The sequence below is a fragment of the Buceros rhinoceros genome, unplaced genomic scaffold, assembly GCF_000710305.1.
Source record: "Buceros rhinoceros silvestris isolate BGI_N320 unplaced genomic scaffold, ASM71030v1 scaffold3927, whole genome shotgun sequence".
Taxonomy (NCBI): Eukaryota; Metazoa; Chordata; class Aves; order Bucerotiformes; family Bucerotidae; genus Buceros; species Buceros rhinoceros.
The window spans coordinates 77,310-96,256 of record NW_010420278.1 but is presented as its reverse complement, the minus strand read 5'-3'; the positions used below and the strand labels follow the sequence as shown (position 1 = coordinate 96,256).

General features: G+C 42.2%; 1 protein-coding gene across 1 annotated transcript in view; it reads left to right on the top strand.

The window, feature by feature from the left end:
• Nucleotides 1-18,947, top strand: part of GAS6 (growth arrest-specific 6) — a gene marked incomplete at its 5' end in the record, with an annotated part of 40,578 nt that overhangs the window by 15,757 nt on the left and 5,874 nt on the right. Inside the window, 8 exons of the mRNA XM_010139242.1 lie at nt 5,051-5,173; nt 6,708-6,827; nt 8,990-9,115; nt 10,186-10,307; nt 11,015-11,133; nt 11,533-11,722; nt 15,968-16,132; nt 17,659-17,827. Of these exons, the coding sequence (XP_010137544.1) occupies nt 5,051-5,173; nt 6,708-6,827; nt 8,990-9,115; nt 10,186-10,307; nt 11,015-11,133; nt 11,533-11,722; nt 15,968-16,132; nt 17,659-17,827 (1,134 nt within the window). The remainder of the gene's footprint in view (nt 1-5,050; nt 5,174-6,707; nt 6,828-8,989; nt 9,116-10,185; nt 10,308-11,014; nt 11,134-11,532; nt 11,723-15,967; nt 16,133-17,658; nt 17,828-18,947) is intronic.

The following is an 18,947-nucleotide window of genomic DNA, read 5'->3' as shown; positions in this document are numbered from 1 at the left end:
AGTTCCATTAGTCATGTATCCAGACCAGTGCTACCAAAGCAGGATCAGGATTTAGCTCACCTTTCACATTTATAAATTGCATTACAGCAATGTTTTCTGAAGAGTGAATTCCAAGGTGAATGAGTGGTACATGAAGACTTGCCCTCATAAAATGCGGCAGTATCAGTTATGGCTGTTAGAGTCCTCTGAACTGGGAATTCTCGCACCTGCGGTACCTGTGTTGGCTGTGATGTGCAATATAGTTCAAAGCAGGACGTGAGGCTGAATGCCTCCTTTTGCTCGTGTGTGTGGCACAGCAAAGAGTCAGGACTTTCTGCTGAAATTGGTGGTATCAGCTGGGAACGCTTGTTCCAAACAGCTAATCAGTGTTTTAGAAATGCAAGTCTAAAGGGTAGTGATGAAAAAAATCTGAAAAAATACAGGATGAATAATTGTTTTTAGGGATTTTTGCCTATTGCAGATGCAGTGGTTTGGAAATAAAATGATCATATTTTCCCCCATTAAAATATTAAAGTATTTTTAAATGGCTGAGTTTTGGCTGGTCATTGTCAATTCACAGGAGAAGTAATGGAGAAGGAGCCTGAAATGTGCTTGGAAGAATGACAGGCTTTGTGCTTGGCCCATTCCAGTGTGCCTCTTAATTTTTCACAGATGCTGCCAAGAGGTTATGTAGCTCTATGGGGCTGTGCCTGCAAGATGCATTTACATTTTATTTCTTAACAGTCTTTCTTCTCTCAAAACAAGGTAGTGGAAGGCTCTTATAATCTGGCATGCAAAGACACTGCACAACCTAAGGACTAGAGGGTGATTAGGCTAGCTTATACTAGAGATAAGATACACGTTTTAACTGTGACAGTGATTAGACAGCTTAGCAGAGTATTCTCAGGTTCATAAGATCTTTAGATCAGGTTACAGGCAGGATTCAGCTCCATATTCAGAGAGGTAGATGCAGGTGTTTCCAGCAGAGGTGCCTATATATGAGCAGTAGTCCCATCATAAGTCTGCAGTCAGTGGTCCTAGAGGGATTCCGCTGACCAAACTGTGTCTGCTCTGGGGAGAGCTGAATCACTCTATGAGCTCCATTCACTGTACTGACTACATCTCCCTGACTGCAGTGAGGATTTCGGACTATTGCTTTGCAGATAGATGCTTACAGATACCTGCACTTTGGTCTGCAGATCTGGATCTTTTTCTAAGAGATTCTGTAGGTCAGCTAGGAATTAGAGATTCTGTTCTGCAAGAGCTGGAAAACTCTATGGGATTTTTTGGAAATTAAGCTACATGTAACCTGACCTTAAAAAACATAATGGGCTTCTTGTTAGGCTGTGGGTGTCTGCTTTTTAATAGTGAGTGTCACAATCTTCACAACCTAGCATTTTCCCAGTGAAGTCTTAATTTGCACCATTTTGTGAATGTCAAAAAATAAATTCACAATACAGAGTAATAAACTGGAACCAGCAGTCAGTAAAAAAGGTAAAGTCTTTTTTCCATATAGACTTCAGAACTGGAACTAGTAGTTCTGTTCTCTGTCTCTGCACTTACGAGCTATGTATGTGCCCGACATAGCTCCAAGGCCACAAAAAGGTCATGCTCTTCATTACTTTTAAAAGCTGTACTAAAATCTGTCACGTAAATGAATAGAAACAAAAGCTCCACTTACCATTTAAATCAGGAGCACCTTCTATGCAGCTGGCAGGATTACACCACTGTGAAACCATCAAGAGGGTATAAGACCATGTCTCATGTTCTCAAACTCTCAGAAGAGGAGCCAACCATCAGTACAGCATTGATATGATAGAAGTGTCCATGCTTGTTCCTGCCACTTACCGTGGGTTGCAATAGGGTGGCATTCTTCTGGGCAGTGTTATTTCCATCTGGCTCTGCAAGGCACATCAGGAAAAAAATCAGAAGTTTGAAGATACATCAGATAAGTCACACATAACCCTGTTCACTTGTTTTGCTTATCAAGTGACTTTGAAAACAATGCCATGTCTGGAAGGCTTATTTTGTGCTGCTTCAAGAAAACAGACTTGGCTTACTAAAACCATTCTGTTTACTGTATACAAATTCCGTTCTGTCTAGGAAAAGAAAAATGCTGACCAGAGTTGCTCTGTCATGGCTCATTTCTGCCTTAACCTGGCCTCTTCTTCCCTGATTCCTCCCCCTCCAGGGGTGTGACAACTGAGCAGTGATTTGTTGGGAGGTATTCTGGCAGGTGAATGTTCGGACAGCTCATCTAGCTGTGTTTTCTCTACCTTCACTTTGCCCCAGCTCTGCATAGCTGGGGTGGTGAGAAAGCAAGATTGTTAGGCCTTGTTTGCAGTGAGTGGATGGTTATTTCTGTGAGGGTCTTAGGATTGTGTACCCATGCTTTTCCTGTAGAGTTTTCCTCAGCTTCTGAGCATCAAGATGAAATACTGAAAATTGGTATTTCTTAAGCAAAGTCACACTCCCTGATCAAACATCTGTCTCCTCCCTTATCCATGATGGAACATCTGGCTGTGGCTCAGGTTAAGTGCTTATCTTCTCAATGGTATAGCTATAGCTGAAGGTTGAAGCTGTGTTGGTTTCAGAGGAGAACCTGAAGTGAGAGAGTGGATGGAGCCACTGTGTTTTGGCTGTGTTTTGGTAGAGGTACATGAAGTCACAACTTGAAAGGAAAATTCTTTCAGTCATGGAGATTTGTGATCCTTTTTAACCTTTCATAGAGCTCCTTTATTCACCTCAACTAGTTTGTCCTGCTTGATTCAGCCCACTATATTTCATGACAGCCATTGCCAATTATCTGCTATTAAAGTGAAAACTTTTATGTTGTACAATGTGATAAATGCAAAGAAATATGAAACTATTAGTAATCCGGTAATTATTCCATGGTAATCTGAGTAAAATGCAACTCTGTGCGGCTAACTTCAGTCTTCAGGTAATTCAGCGTGCAGTGCAGCCAATCTGACCATTTTTTCTTGATAACTGCAACACAAATGCTATCCAGTATTTGCGCATATGCTCTTGCCTTATTTTTATGCCTAACATAGCACCAATATTAATGGCTGTCCAGAAGGCAAACCAAAAGTCCAAAAAGCAGTGGGTCAAACTGAAACACAGAAGGTTTCACCTGAGCATTGGGAAACACTTTTTCACTGTGAGGGTGACTCAGAACTGGCACTCGTTGCCCAGGGAGGTTGTGGAATCTCCATCCTTGGAGGTATTCAAAAGCTGTCTGGACATGGTCCTGGGCAGCTGATTCTCAGTAGCTTTGTTTGAGCAGAGGGGTTGGACAATCTGACCTCCAGAGGTGCCTGCCAACCTCAATCAGTCTGTCATGAATGAGATTTAAATCTAAGGCAGTGAGTACAAACAAAAATACTGTTCAGTGCTTTATAAGATACTAAAGGAGTTGCTTCTGCCTGCATTCAGAGAGATTTTTTTCAAAGCAGCTTGTCATGAAGATGGTTTTTGTGGTCACACATAGGAAGTTAAGAAGAGACATGTAGAAGCAGTATAATGCTGACAAAAGTAGGAGATAATCAGATTCTTAACTTCTCTCAATTGGAGAAATCCAATCAGGCTACCAATCTACAAACAGTTCCTCCCTCTACATGCCTCCCTGCCACGCCATATGCCCATCAATGCACAACTGACAATGTGTCAGAATATCATGAACTGGACATTGGTCTACTGAACATTGGTCTCAGCAGAACCAGTGTGTGAAAAATACAGGCTGGATGGTCAAGCCCAGAGAGTTGGGGCCTGTTCTCTTTAACATCTTTATCAAGCATCTGGAGGAGGGCTTCGGGTGCACCCTCAGTAAGATTGCACATGACACCACGTTAGGCAGATGACACCAAGTTAGGCAGGAGTGTCAATCTGCTTGAAGGTCAGGAGGCTCTACAGAGGGATCTGGGGAGGCTGGATTGATGGCCCGAGGCCAATGGTATGAGGTTCAAAAAGGCCAAGTGCCAGGTCCTGCACTTGGGTCACAACAACCCCCCGCAACACTACAGGCTTGGAGAAGAGTGTCTGGAAAGCTGCCCTGCTGAGAGGGACCTGGGGGTGTTGGTTGGCAGTCAGCTGAATCTGAGCCATCAGGGTGCCCAGGTGGCCAAGAAGGCCAACAGCATCCTGGCCTGTGTCAGCAATAGCGTGGCCAGCAGGAGGAGGGAAGTGATTGTCCCCCTGTACTTGGCACTGGTGAGGCCACACCTTGAGTATTGTGTCCAGTTTTGGTCCCCTCACTACAGGAAGGACATTGAGGTGCTGGAGCATATCCAAAGGGCAGCAAAGCCGGTGAAGGGTCTGGAGAACAGGTCTTATGAATAGTGTCTGAGGGAACTGGGGTTGTTTAGCCTGAAGAAAAGGAGACTCTCTACAACTGCCTGAAAGAGGTGGCTACTCTCTTGCTGGCAATGGTTTTTCTCCATAGGAATGCAGCTATTGGAACTTGGTTTAAAAAAAAACAGTGACAGACTTTACTCTGTTGGCCCCATAGGAACATTGTGTTGTCCGTAAACTGTGTTAGTGGTTTGCTGTTCTTATACAGTATTTCTATTTTATTCTCATTTTACATAATAGAAAAGCCTAAGTTTGACAGCTCTGATGAAAATTCCAGGTATAAACCTTTGCTAGTCACATATCTGCAAGCCCTGGTAAAATCCTCAGCTGAAGTACCAAAAGTAATTGAAAAGAGTGCTCATACTTCCTTGAATACTTTAGTTGCTCCCTGCTTTCTATTTTCTCCAAAACTAGGGAGACTAGAATTAACTTTCTTAAAAATGAGGTACTTTGAATTGTTTCTTTCAGGATGTGCCCCTCAGATACGGGGGTGGTAGCTCACTCCCTTTTGCAATGAAATTAATTCCACTGCATGTGCTCTGCAAAATTCTTGGCACAGCTTGGTTGGCATGTGAGCACTAGCTGCCAGGTGTGAGTATTTCTGATAGTGATTCCCCATTACTGTTAAGCTTCTTAACTTTTAATGAGACTGAAACAGGTGGTTGTCAGTGACTTCAATGTATTGTTCTGTTTTGGTTTTCTTATTCCTTATAAAAATCAGATTTGCCAAACCAGTGTTCACCTGATCCTTGCTACGAGGAGGGGACTGTCAAATGTGAAGATCTCAAGGGGGACTTCTATTGTGAATGCAAGCGTGGCTGGCAGGGAAAAACATGTGAAAAAGGTAATTTGTAACAAAGATGTATTGGGTTTTTCTATATTCTGAAGTGGTCACTGATACTGGGCTGCATAATTTAAAAGTCACAGAACTGAACCTCCATTACACACTGCTTGTGTTTTTATCCTTTTGTGAATCAGGTAATTCTTTCAGGTCATCATTTTATATTTAATGGCTCTCAGATTGGTCTTGGCAAGGTAATCTAAGAAGTTATGCTCCAGCTTTCTGTTCAACCCCTCTGAAAGGGGCAGCAGAAATAGAGTTGTAGTGGCTTTTCAAGCAGAACTGCCACAACTGGTGCTGTGAACCCTGATGTAACAGATCACGGACCGCAGAGCCAGATAAGCTGGCCCATCTTCCTTTCTAGCATCCCTGCAAGGGAAACAGTGACTTTCAGCAGGCAAGTTGGGGTCTGATAACGTACAGACTGATGAAATTAGTCTGTTAAAGCCTCCTTGCTAGTAGACCGTTATTCCACATCTGCTTAATCACACTATGTATTTTCATCACCTCCAAAGAGAATATTCAGGCAGAAATTATTTGTGCAAGAAGTTTCAGGCACTCAGTCAGCTTTCTCTCTTCCCTTATGAAATACCAAAGTTATCTCCCCTTTTCTTGTTTTCTGCTTTGTTTTGTTTTTTTTTAAATTCTGCTGGCAAGACTTCCTGTCAGGACCACTGCTTTTCTGCCTGCCAGTATTAAGTAATTGCCAGAAATTGCATTCAGCCAGTCCAGAATTGTGGCAACCAAGACGGCAGGAGATCTAAGCCTTTACTTCTGATGTAAATATTGTGGGGAGATTATAGGAGCACTCACAAGCAGCTTATTTAAGCATTCGAGACAGTTGACTGATCAGTATGCAATCAGCTTTGAGAGCTCAGCCACTGATCAGTCTGAAGCACATCCTCTCTTTTTCTTATAAAATACCATGAAATGTGTTGTTCTACCCATCAGCTAACTCTAGAGTCCCATATACAAGCAGGACATAGTAAGCAGATAGGACAGTTTGAGGGTGAAATCCAGGCTGTGCTGGATTTAACAGGCTTTTGCTGCTAACTTCAGTGGAGCACAGTTTAGCTCCTAGTGTTCAGTAGCTGTGAACTTAAAACTTCTTGTGTTCTCAGGAGTTCTGCAGTAGTAAGGATATATTATTCTTGTTTTATTTAAATCTGTCGTACTGAACTTGGCAGTCATAGGATAATTTTAAAAGTTAGTTACAACCTATAATATATTAATTGTAATTAATTTGCTGCTGTAAGCAAACTTCTTCACCTCCAAGTGACTGAAGATACTCTTCTGCATTCTCAGAGCTGTGAAGGAGATTACAGTTACAGTTCCTTCCATCTTTTTTTTATTAAATGAACTTGAGCTAATGTACTTGAAGTGTTTGAATGAATCTTTCTGCTTTTTGTAATAATTGTGTTGCAGCAATAATAGTGTTTCTTGTTTGGTCTTTCCCCTTTCCAATGCCTATCCCACTTGCACACTCAGATTGTTTACAGAGGTGGAAAACTGACTATAACACTTTCTTTTGGTGTAGATATTGATGAATGCAAACTGCAGAACGGTGGCTGTAACCAGCTCTGCCTCAACAAGCTAGGCAGCTACCGTTGCTCGTGCTACAGTGGTTACGCTCTGAAAGACAGCAAGACATGTGAAGGTAAGCTTTACTGGGCCTCTCAGTTTGATTCAGCTGGGTGCTTAGGGACTTGTGACTGTGTTTCAGAGAGCTGGGTTGCACTGAGCAGCTGTGGTCTACTCCATAGCCCAGCAGAGGCTTGCTGATAGCTCCTGTTAGCTGCACTCTGCTGGGGTTGAACTGAGTGCTCCAGCCAGCACCGCATGCCTGGGCTTGTCAGCAGTTGCACCGTGCTGCTCTCCAGTATCATAACACAGGCAGGATTCACAGAGGATTTGTGGCTTGGATTGTGCTAAATTGGTTTAGCTGATCAGTCCTCATATCCTGACATTGAGAGGAGGAAGGGCTCGCCAGATGCGTTGTTATGATTCTTTCCAGTCTCACAATGTGGTAGCATATGAGCTGTTTGTTTTTCTTTTGTGTGCTTCTTATTTTATTTTTCTAAATTTGGATATGTGCAGCAGCTAATGAATTCAGATAGCTGCAGATGGATAAATTCAGTGCAACTGAATATTAATAGCTGTAGAAAGGCCCTAGTGAAGGTTGGCAGCTATTTTACATAGGAGCTGAGAACAGGAAGTGAGGATCTGAAGTATCTGATTGAAACTGCAGAATGAATTTACATAATCTAAACTTAAGGAATCGAGATTTTAGGTGTTAAGAAACTTCATGCCAAGACACAGACTCATTAATGATCACAGGTGGCTGTTAAAGTTATGCGTATCATCTCATGAAAAAACAGGCAAGTCTGTGTAGAAACCTCTTACAGCTGGATGTGACGAAATGTTTCTGAACAGTTTGCGTATTAATGCTGCCAGCAAAATGACGGAGAGCAGGGTTTTATTTCTGTGTCACTTCCACTGTAAGAAATGATGACTGTATAGGTTGTGCGGTATCCCTTTCTAATGGGAGCAGCCACTTAGAAAATCCAACTTCACTTTTGAATTGGCCTCTGGTGCCATTTGGCATGGACAGTTGGACGGTGAGTGGGCTCATATGTTTTCATATGTATGTATATTTGTATAATACCTTGATGCTCACTATTAGAGCACTGCAAACATATCATAGCATTCTGTAGCTTCAACACGTGCCCTGCGGTTCCTGAGGTTACTGTCAGCTAGCTGCTGTCAGTGGATAACACTAGCTGAGAATTATCATCGCATTTCAGTTTTCTTTCACATTTATTCCTGTCATTGTGCACACACACACAAAAGTTAGGTTTTGTCTGTTGTAGATTAGTCTACATAGGTAGGTTATAGATAGGCTGCCATCGGCTAGTTCAGTCGTGTGTGGGGAAATCACGGAGTGTAACATGTAATTGTAGTTTAACGTGTGCTAGAAAGCAAAAGTAAATACTAAATTCTGAAAGTAAATATTAAATTCTAAGTATACTGCAAATGTTTTGTCAACACCTGGATTTTGCTGGCTATTAGCCAACACGTTAAAAACCCACTGTTTTTATGGACCTTCAATTCCAGTTCATTGCCTGCCTTCATGGTGAAACCTGCAACATCTCTCAGATGCAACTTTTTCTGTGTTACAAGTTGGGCTGCCTCAATTCCCCTTTGCCGCTACAGATTGATATATGTAGATCTTAATTTTGTGAGTGCATAAAAAATTGTTTGCCTTTCTGAGGAAGAAGAACAGAAATCTGTGACTCTCCGCAGACTGCGTGTTTCTTCTGTGTTTTGGTAAAATTCATACCACTGTTCCTGAGTTCCTGCTTGCTGCTTTTTTAACCTTCAGTTTCAGCCCCTGAATGGAGTGGGGCTTTTTGGTTTTGTGGGAGTTGTTTTGTTTTACATTTTTTCTCCTGACTCACTTTGCATTGTTTTTTCCAATAGAATCATAGAATGCTTTGGGATGGAAGGGATCTTCAAAGGTCATCTAATCCAACCCTCCTTGCAGTGAGCAGGGACATCTTCAACTAGATCAGATGACCCAGAACTAGAACTTTGACTAGATCAGGTTTCCCAGTGATTAATGGCTTAAAGAAAGAAAGACCATCTTTGAAAGCCTGAAGTGATTTCTTATAGCTAGCTAACTCTAAAGATAGATTCTTAAAGATAATGTTTTTTCAGTTACCAAAATAATACAGGGATCTCTTGACACAATCCTGTGTGCCAACAGTGAAGTGATTATACTCACCTGAAGTTTTGTTGTTTAATTGTGTTGTTTTGCAGACATAGATGAATGCTCAGCATCAGCAGACATCTGTGGAGAAGCTCATTGTCAAAATTTATTAAGCTCATACGAATGTCTTTGTGATGCAGGCTACAAGTACGATGAAGCGAAAAAGACTTGCCAGGGTAAGCTCGTGGAATAATAGCATTTATTACATGATTTAAAGCTACAAACCCCCAGAAATTTAATTTCAGGCTTCAGTAAAAGATACTTTTTTTTCCTTAATACACACTGGACTTCTGTTCCCTTTCTCCAGTTGTGAGTTTGCAGTTTGCAGGTCATCTTTGAGTTCATTGAGTTTGCAAGTCATCTTTTATGTCTTAAATCAAGCTGTATGAGCCAGAGTACTGAGATTTCTTGAATTTATGACAAATACAAGATCTGGTGGAAGCTCAGAAGCATCTGTGCACATTGCTGTCTCTCTTTGTAGGACAAGAAAAGTTACAGAGCAGCAGCTGTTTTTTCTTTCAAAACCTGTCTTGTGGTATTACTCTGAACTAGGAGCTTAATATGCATTGAAACCATGCACAGTTCTGCTGGCTACGCTGCCTGCAAGCTTTCTCACTGGAGTAAGTTTTGAAAGTATTCCAAAACTAGCATTGTTCCCTACCTTTTGTCTAAGTTAATGTAATGACTTGAAGCACGTGCCAACTTACCCTTCCAGGCTCTAAGTGTTTACCTCTGCCTGAAGGCATCCCTGTGGGTCACCACAATTTGTTTTCCTGCATTTGTTTGTGAAGCAGATGAAAACAAGCTGAAAGAAAAAAAAAAGAAAATAATGAATGAGAACCTCAGCTTTTACTTGTCTCCTGAGGATCCAGCTGCTGAGAAGCAATGAAGAAGCAGTCCCTGAGTTGATCCTAATTTGAAGGATCAGGAGCCAGTCAGCATAGGTGTAGCAGAAGGGGCCTTGAAGGGAGGAATTCATAGCATTACTTACAGCCTTCCCACTGATTTGCTGTGTATCTTTGGGCAGCTGGAATCTCTTTGTGAAAAAACAGATTTGTGCAGATGCTAATTCTAACTCTTTCCTCCTGTAAAGATGTGACATAGGGTGAGTACTGGCTACAGAGCACCGAGGAATGCTCAAGTGAAAGGTGCTACAAAACAGCACTGATAATGTTTTTTTGCCCCGGATGATTCATATTTAAACAAACGCAATGGATGTTTTCACCTCTCTCCTGTTTTTGTGTAGATATAAATGAATGTGAAGAAAAGCTCTGTGAACAGACCTGTGTCAACTTGCCAGGGAGTTATACCTGTCATTGCGATGGCAGAGGTGGAGTAAAACTCTCCCGGGACATGAATACGTGTGAGGTATGTTAGTCTTCATTGCCACAACTGCAGAACAGAGCCTTTATTTTACATTGCAATTAAGAGTAACTGACAAAGCTCTGGATCAAAACCATTTGAACTGTATGATCAGCAGGAGGGAATCATATTGGCAAAGTCATGTGCGCTGGGGAGAGTAGCTCTCCTCTTCTTGGGCTCCTCCTGTCCCCATTCCAAAAATAGCATGCCAGCGATAGCCCTGCAGTGAGATACCTCTGACTGCATAAGTTTTTCTGAGTTAGATCCAGTAGGATGATGTGAAGGTCTCAGGGCGTATGGTATAACTGATGGACCCGCACTTGCGCTTGCCACTTTCATCCTCCAGACATCTGAGGTGGATGGGCTTCAGTAGCACAGGCTGCCTCTGTGGAACCCAACCAACAGTGAGTTCTTAGCCCATCTTTTGTTGCGGGCACGATGCTGCAGCAGAAAACTTTATGCTGCGTGTTATGAGTATATGACTTCGTTTTGCAACAGGAAAACACTCCTCCGAGGCAGATAGGAGGGAGGAGGAAAGGAGAGAGGAAACATTCTCAATACCAAGATAACTGTATTTTGAGAGTATAAACACTAAAGTGCCCTAACCTACTGTATGTATATTAACTACATGAGAAAAGAGGAGGAGGCATATTCTCTGATTCTCTTTCTTCTGTGTGAGAAGAATAAGCACTCAAAAATGTGTTTGATTGTAGAACATAATCCCATGTGTGCCATTTGCTGTTGGAAAAAGTATTAAATCCTTGTACCTGGGGAGGATGTTCAGCGGCACTCCTGTTATCAGGCTGCGCTTCAAAAGGAAACAGCTGACGAGGTGAGGACAATTTAGAGTGACAAGTGAATGTGCTGTCTGGCTTTGATGCATGCAGTGGAGTTAAGTTGTTACAGTAACAGTTAGTCCTATGACCATCTTTATTTGTTTGGATTATGGAGTCCAAAGTAGGGAGTAACTTTACCCAAACCGGTAATTGAGAAAGGCAAATTTGACCACAGAGCTCCTAGGAAAATTACTGAAGTACAGTAATGTATTCTTTGTTCTTGACACTATTTTAAAACCCATCTTCACAGCTTAAGTCTTTCAGGAGTGCATTAAAAACTAGTATGCTTTATCAGAGCTTTGTAACTGCTAGAATTGATGCTATCTGTATGGAAAGTACTCTGTGGTTTTTGAACTCTGCATAACTAATTTATTTCTTGGCACCTGTGCGGTCAGACTTGTGGCTGAGTTCGACTTTAGAACCTTTGATCCTGAAGGTATCCTTTTCTTTGCTGGAGGCCATCAAGACAGCACATGGGTAGTCTTGGCTTTGCGCAAAGGACGGTTAGAGCTGCAGCTGAAATACAACGGAATAGGCCGTGTGACCAGCAGTGGACCGCTTATCAACCACGGCATGTGGCAAACGGTGAGTCCAGACCACTGCTGAGATGTTACCCTTTCTTGGCTTGTTCCTGATGGGCTCTGTCAAGGACAGCTAGGCTTCGTGTATTCTTGAGAAGATGCTTTTCCAAACTACCTATCCAATCAATGCATGCCAGTACATTATACATTCTAAGGTGAGAACGGGATATTTTTCCTAACAAATGGAATTATAGTTTATATCCGTTGTAAACTAGACTGCATCACTAATTCGCATAACTGGAACAGATATAGGGCCTTTGAGATGCAGGAGTGCTAAGCTGACTTTGCATCAGGTCAAGGTGATGTCCTCTGGATGAGATTCAGAAGGGAGTAAGAGGGAAGGAACTCTGTAGCTGGTGTTTTAAGGAAGTTTCCAAGGGTGTTTTGTGCATGGCATATGTGTGGTTGCTTTTGTTTATTCATTTGTTTGTTTGTTTAGTCACAGGGCTCAGATTGTCTGAGCCCTTGACAAATCTCTTATGCTACAGTATTCTTTTTTTGAAGTCTTCTAGCTTGTTTATATACAAAATAGACCATTTCCCTTGTAAAGATATTGGAATCTGTTAGAACCTCTGTTTACTAATAACATAATCCCAGCAATCTCACCAGACAATGCACTGCATCTTGGAGCTTGTAAGGATTCTTGTTCTTGGCACCCTCGCAGAACATCTCCTGGTAATTCTGGAAGCATCATGGGTGCTACTCTTTGTGACAGGATCATGAAAAGCATCCTGCAATTGCCTGCACAGAGAGGACCTGAAAAGCAGAGTCGATGCCATTGGGGTGACTTGGGAGTCACAAAAAGCAATCATTACCAAGCTAAACCATCTAACACAGAAGCGGAACATACTTGTTAAGTGACAGACCTCATTATGAAGCAATTACAAAACTTTCTTGTGGTAGTTTTGGGAGACACAAATGAAATGTATTTTCTTTCTTCAAATACTACAAAAATGGTCAAACACACAGGAGTTATAGGGTAAACAAAGGTTGTGCTTGCCTTCTGCAGGGAGAGAAAGCAGTATGATAAAAGTAAGTATCATTTTTAGGCAAGAATTATTGGTCTCCTGCTTGTCATCAGTGTCAGGGCTCTTATCCCCAGGTGCTCTTTGCACATTTTCTAAGAGATTGTATAAACCCCCTAGAATCTTCCCCAAGACATTTCGGGACAGTGCAGACTGTGCAAGCTGTGGGTGCTGTGCCATGCAGGTCAGTAGTGGGCAGAGCTCTGGTAACTGTCCCTCAAAGTGAAACTGTTAATGCTGTGCCTGATACTGGCCAGGGGCAGAAAGATTTACCCACAGATGAATGGCAGGAGGAGGAGAGAGCCTTTAGCCTCTTGACTTTATGGTTGACTCACCTCTGAGAATTGGGATGCTGCTTGCATTGCTGGGGTGCTGTTGATTTCTCCTTTCTCTGCTCTGTTTTCTTATCCCTTGCCTCCACTTTACAGGTACTTTTTCTCTTCTGCTTAACATCTCTCTCTAAGTGCCATTTAGCCTATATGGCTGAGTGATACAACTATAAAACTGTTCGTCGATTTTTATCCCCTCCCTCATTTTTCCTTTTTCCACTGTCAGGCATGGTTTTTAATTTGGGAAATCCTCTTGAGGAGGGGTTATTTCTTTTTATCTGTCTCCTTTTATAAAATGTATAGCCATATACTTTATTTTAAGTATGAACTTGCATGTACATTTCAGCCTCACCTTTTGTGAAGCACAACCCTAACAAGCTTCCGAGGTCACAGTCCAGACTCAAATGCAGTTTGGGAGCTTTAGTCTAGACTTCAGTATGCACAGGATCAAGCCCTTCGTTTGGTTAGACCTAAAAGAGTGGAGTTTGCATACTTGGGAGAACTTTATAGGAGTTGTGAGAAAACAGTAGTTTTACCATTTAACTCAGCAGATGAAAAACAATGGCTGTTTAAAAGCGAAACATGAGAAAAAGCACCAGCAGCGTATGTCATTTGGTCCCTTGAGCAAAAGTTGCATACTTTTAGGGAGGTATGAAGACATTTTCAAAACTTCAGGCCAGTGTTGCTACTTAGGTATTTTCTCTGATGTTGATCCCTCCTAGTCTATTTTTAAATTATCATTCCCAGCATTGAGAAGACAAACAGGCAAGCCTCAGGGAAAACTTGTAATGTAGTAATTTGTGTGTAATCCAGCTGGATGAAGTGTGTGAACTGATGATAGTAGAGAATGTGCTTGCCTTCTGTTTTGCAATTCCAAAAAAAGTCATAATTTTGTCATCTTTTCAATGTGTAGTTTAGTACTGCTCTGAGGACAGTATGGTTAGCAAAAATAATGACTTACCTGCACTGTTAAATGTCAGAAGTGAAGGTTAAGCAATCACAAGTGATTCGTATTTGGCTTTAACCCTGCGGCTGCCTGTAGTCCCGTCCCTTTTCTGTGCTGTCCACTTGCTTTTCAGCAAAGAGACAACATGCTGGCTGTGCCCAATGAGTTATCCGGGGCATGAGTCCAAAACACAAAGCTGACTGCCCTTACAGCTAACTGTATGGTAAACCTTAGCTATGAGAATTGCCAGCTTGAAGGCCCTGCATTTTGGTGGCCCTGCAAGTTGCAGGATTTCTTCACAGAGGAAGCACAGTACGGGCATCGCTGCCCACGATCTGAGCTAAGGAGCAGGGAGATAACTGCGCCATCTCTTTGTGGTGCTCCGTACCCTGATGCATTAAGGTGGCAGTGACCGTGACACCGAGCAAAGGTGTCCGAGTGAGTTTTTAGCTAGATAACCAGTGTCTCTAAGCCACTTGGGTTGTGGCTGCCAGGACCTGCGGACTTATGTTCCCACCCACCGAATGGACTTTACAGCCTGCCAATGCCCAAAAAAGCCTGTCTGAGACTGGCTTGCTTGTCTCCATGGAACGTGGTCAGGAGGTGTAAATGGCATTTTAAACAAGCAAGCTTCAGACAAGTAAATTCATGACCTGCAGGATAGATACAGAGCAGTACCCTGGGTGTGAACAGTGTTTTAGCAATATAAACAAGACTGTACTGGAATCCACAGGAGAAGATAAAAGGTTGGTAGTGTGAGAATAATCTTTTCAACTATCACATTCACTTAATCTTCCTTACTGCAGACTGCAATGCAAAGGGAGTGTCCAGGTATAAACATGCTCAATCCTGTCATCCTTTATTTTAAAGCCACTGAGCGACAGCTTAGCATGGCTGGTGGAAACAGTTTTGGGACAGTTACTCTCAAACGGCAAAGAGAAGGATGTTAATGACCTGGCCTACTATCTATCTGGGAGAGGGAAGAACGAGTCTAAACAACCGCTGAAATAGATCTTCGGTTCTATACAGCAGCTCGCTGATGGAGGCAGCTTCTGAGTGTCCCAGGGAATACAGCTGTACAGATGAAGAATGGGTCGGTGGGCAATCTGTCATAGAGTGGGAAGAAGGAGTGCTGTGTTGAAGATTATGGTGTGCTCCTCTCTTCTTTTCTACAGGAGAAAAGGGGTTGTCTTCTGCTATGCCCACAGAACACCCTGTCAGTAGCAGGATCCAGGTCCCAAGGCAATAAAATCCATGCTGCTGTTCAGCAGCCTGCTGTGTGTCAGCTTTGTGCTTTGTCTCCTCCTCTCCCTCTGGAGAGCTGGCTGCTTTATACTGCGTCTCTGTGCAACCTGGTCATATTTAAATTTATGAATTTTTTAAAAAATTTCAGTGGTGATAGAATCTTCCTAGAAGTAGCTCTTCAGAGATGTGAAGGTAAAACTTGAAGAGACCTTTTCAAAGAAAAATTATTGCCTGTTACACATTTTTATTACCCTCTCAAAAATGACATCAGCTGTTGTTTCAGGGGTCAATATTTAAAATACTAGCTGGAAGGCTTCTGCATTAACTTTCACTGGTCCAGCAGAAGACGTGTCTGTCTTTCCAGCTTTTCCTTTCACACGCAGTTGCAATAGGAAGTTTCTCATTAATAAGTCATTGTTGCACTTACATTTTGCATAGAGCAACCTACAAGTGTCATGTAGTTAATCTACTCTTACTTTAGTGTAGCTGTTTTGAAGTAGCTGGGCAACCGCAGGTTGCTTTCTAGAGTAAAGATTTACATATTGAAGTGGAATGTAATCTAAAAGGTAGACAAAGAGGCTTGGGGACAGAAAATTTTTCTCCGTTGTGAGGATTTCACTTGTGGTATCTGTCCTTTAGTTGAGACTGCATTTATCAACTTCTTTTTATACTGAGTTATTCTATTTGCAATTTTATTTTTTCAGATCTCTGTTGAAGAACTCGAAAGAAGTTTGATTATTAAGGTCAACAGGGATGCAGTTATGAAAATAGCTGTCTCAGGGGATCTGTTTACTCTAGACAAAGGAGTGTATCAGCTGAATTTGACAGTAGGAGGCATTCCTTTCAAAACAAAGGACCTTATTCTACCGGTAAGTATAGCATGATTGCTCATATTGTTTTGCATGCCTGAAGGGCTTGATTTCATCTTCTCTTGGGGTAATGTAGGTCCTTCCTGAGAGCAGTTCAGCCTGCCCTGAAACAGGTGGAATTATCACCTTCTGGATACATGTTTCTCTCCATTGGCTATAGAGGGATCCTAAGCCAGTAGCAAAGGTGAGACTCTTATGTTTTGACTGATAAGTAGAGGTGAGGTGTATCCCACCCTTGGCCTGCAGAATTACGACACAGAAAAAGTGGAGCACATGACAAAATTAATGATTGTCATGTTGGCTTGGACACCATGAGTGGCCCTGCAAGGTCAGTAGACACACTGCCATGTGAAGGTACCATTGTACCCCTGAGGTCTGGAAACAACGTTGAGGGAACCTTTTGTGTTGTGAATGAAGTTTGTGCTTCACGTATATTGTATAATGGTTTTGCTGCTTGCGTTTACTGTTTCAGTTTAGTAAGACCCAAGGAAAACCAGAAGCTTATCTTTCTTTATTTCCTTCTAATTCGAGTAGATAGGGCTTATGAATAAAACTTCGGGCACTCTTTGGGTGAGATTGGATGATTGCTGTGTTTCTGCAATGGCTGCTGCTCAGGCTGTTGTGAATGCCCACCACAAATAGAGTTGGCACCTTGAAACCCAAATTGGCATCTCTTTGTTTCTGAATGAGGTGACAACCTTGTGGCTGTGTGACTGGGAGTGCAGCAGCTGAGGAAGCCTCCTGTTCCTCTCAAGAAGTCATTCAAGGCCACTGCTTGTCTGAAACACTAAGCTCAGGGTGTGGTTTGAATACAGGATTGAGAGCCAAAAACTCCTGAGGTTTTTATCCTGGCTCAGACACTTAATTCTCTCTCTGCTTCAGTTAATTGGGGGTAATGGCACTGATTTGGACACTTTGCAAGGAGCCTTCTCTTTACACACTGGCTCACATTTTATTGCTGACAGTGGGTACAGAATAACATAACTAGAAGCTGGGAAGAACAAGGTGTGTACATATATGTGTGTGCATATCTTGTGGCTCAGGCACCCCTCCCTTAAGCCAGAACCCAACAATTTATACCATGGTCACGTTCCACTTACTGTGTGTCACGAAGGCTGTGTGCAGTGACACAAAGGATTGGTTTTGCTTCAGGTTAGCGTCCAGCATTCGCAATGCAGAATTACAGCAGTTACATAGCTTTGGTTACAGAGCTTTAGAAGTAAATGGCACCAACAATACGCAGCATGTAGGGAGCTAACAGAATCAATGCAACCAAACCAGCACCTGCATTAGCTGTGTCCTGTGGAGACAAGCTGAGCTCAGCGGAGTTTCCTGGGGAATACTGACCACTTACTTGCTTGGGGTTGCAGGACTGGTGTTGCTGCCAATGGTTTGCATGTGCATAAAAAGTCCAAATGATTTCTTCTAATTAGTATCATAGTAATTCAGTATTCCTTTACACCCAAGATGCGTTATTCTTCCCTGAACAGTGATTTGAGACATGAGATTCTGCTTTATCTTCCTAGATAAACCCTCGTCTGGATGGCTGCATGCGGGCATGGAACTGGCTGAATGGGGAGGACACCACTATCCAAGAGACTATAAAGATGAATGAAAAGATGCAGTGCTTTTCTGTAGCTGGACGGGGATCTTTCTATCCTGGCCGAGGTTTTGCTGTATTTAATCTTACTTATGGTAAGTACTTTTTACTATTTTTTCATTATTTCTGATCTGGTGTCCTGCCATCAACCATACTTGGTTAATAAACAGTTTAAATCTTACATGTGTGCCAGACTCAGTGTTGATCGATGTAGAAAAGATTGGCAATTGTGGATGGAGAGACAATAGATAAACTTGTGTTTCCTAGCAAAGGAAGACCTATGTATGATGGTTAGAGCCAGTACGAAGATGCCCAGCATGGATTAGGTTCTCTCTGTGTAGCTCCAGTAATGCATCTCACATCCAGGCTGGTTCTAGCTCATCCTCCGCATTAGGGGCTTCACATCTCTCTGTTGGCAGCGTAGGTAGTTCCAGCCCTATCCACCGTTATCTGCTATTTAGGGAGAGCTGCAAGCCGTAATGCTGTGTATTGAGTTTATGATGGACAGAAAATTAATATTGTCTGTAGCAAAATGTCCAAGATTGGATTAACTTTCAATCATTGGGTGGATAAGTTATACTTGGGACAAAGGCACTAACCGTGTCCTTGATACAAGCTGAATGAAATTTGCCCAGATACAGTAATAACAAATTTCAAACCAAACTTGGCTATACTATTGTAGCACTCAGGAAGGCACCTTCTCTTTGTTCTAGATTATTCTGTTTGTTTATACCTGCCATCAACTGTCAGTATCTTTAAACCCATACCAATGATTTATTTTAGTCTGGTGTGTAAGTAAGTCCTCTTCTGCAGAAGCCTTCTGTGCATCATTATGTGGATTTTTATTCTGTGCCATTGTAAATCAGGGAGCATCAGGGAGGTACCATGTGGATTCAAAAGCTGCAAAGTAGAGACAAGGCAGCATCTGAAGTACAGATGACAGGACTCAGCAGAGATGGGCCTCAGTACCTGCATTTCTTACATTATTTTTTACTACAAGAATAAACCTTTTTTTTTTCTTTGTAAAGCTAAGCTTTATAAAGAACTTTTTTATTGTACTTCAGGATGTGGTGAACCAGCAAAGCTAATACTCCTATGAAGGGAGGTTGCAGAAGCAGGATTGAAATCTTTCTTTGTAGCCAGCATCACCTATTAAATTACAAGGGCACTGGTGCGGTAAGAAGGATGCCGGAGAGTTTAATTCAGAGTTCAGCA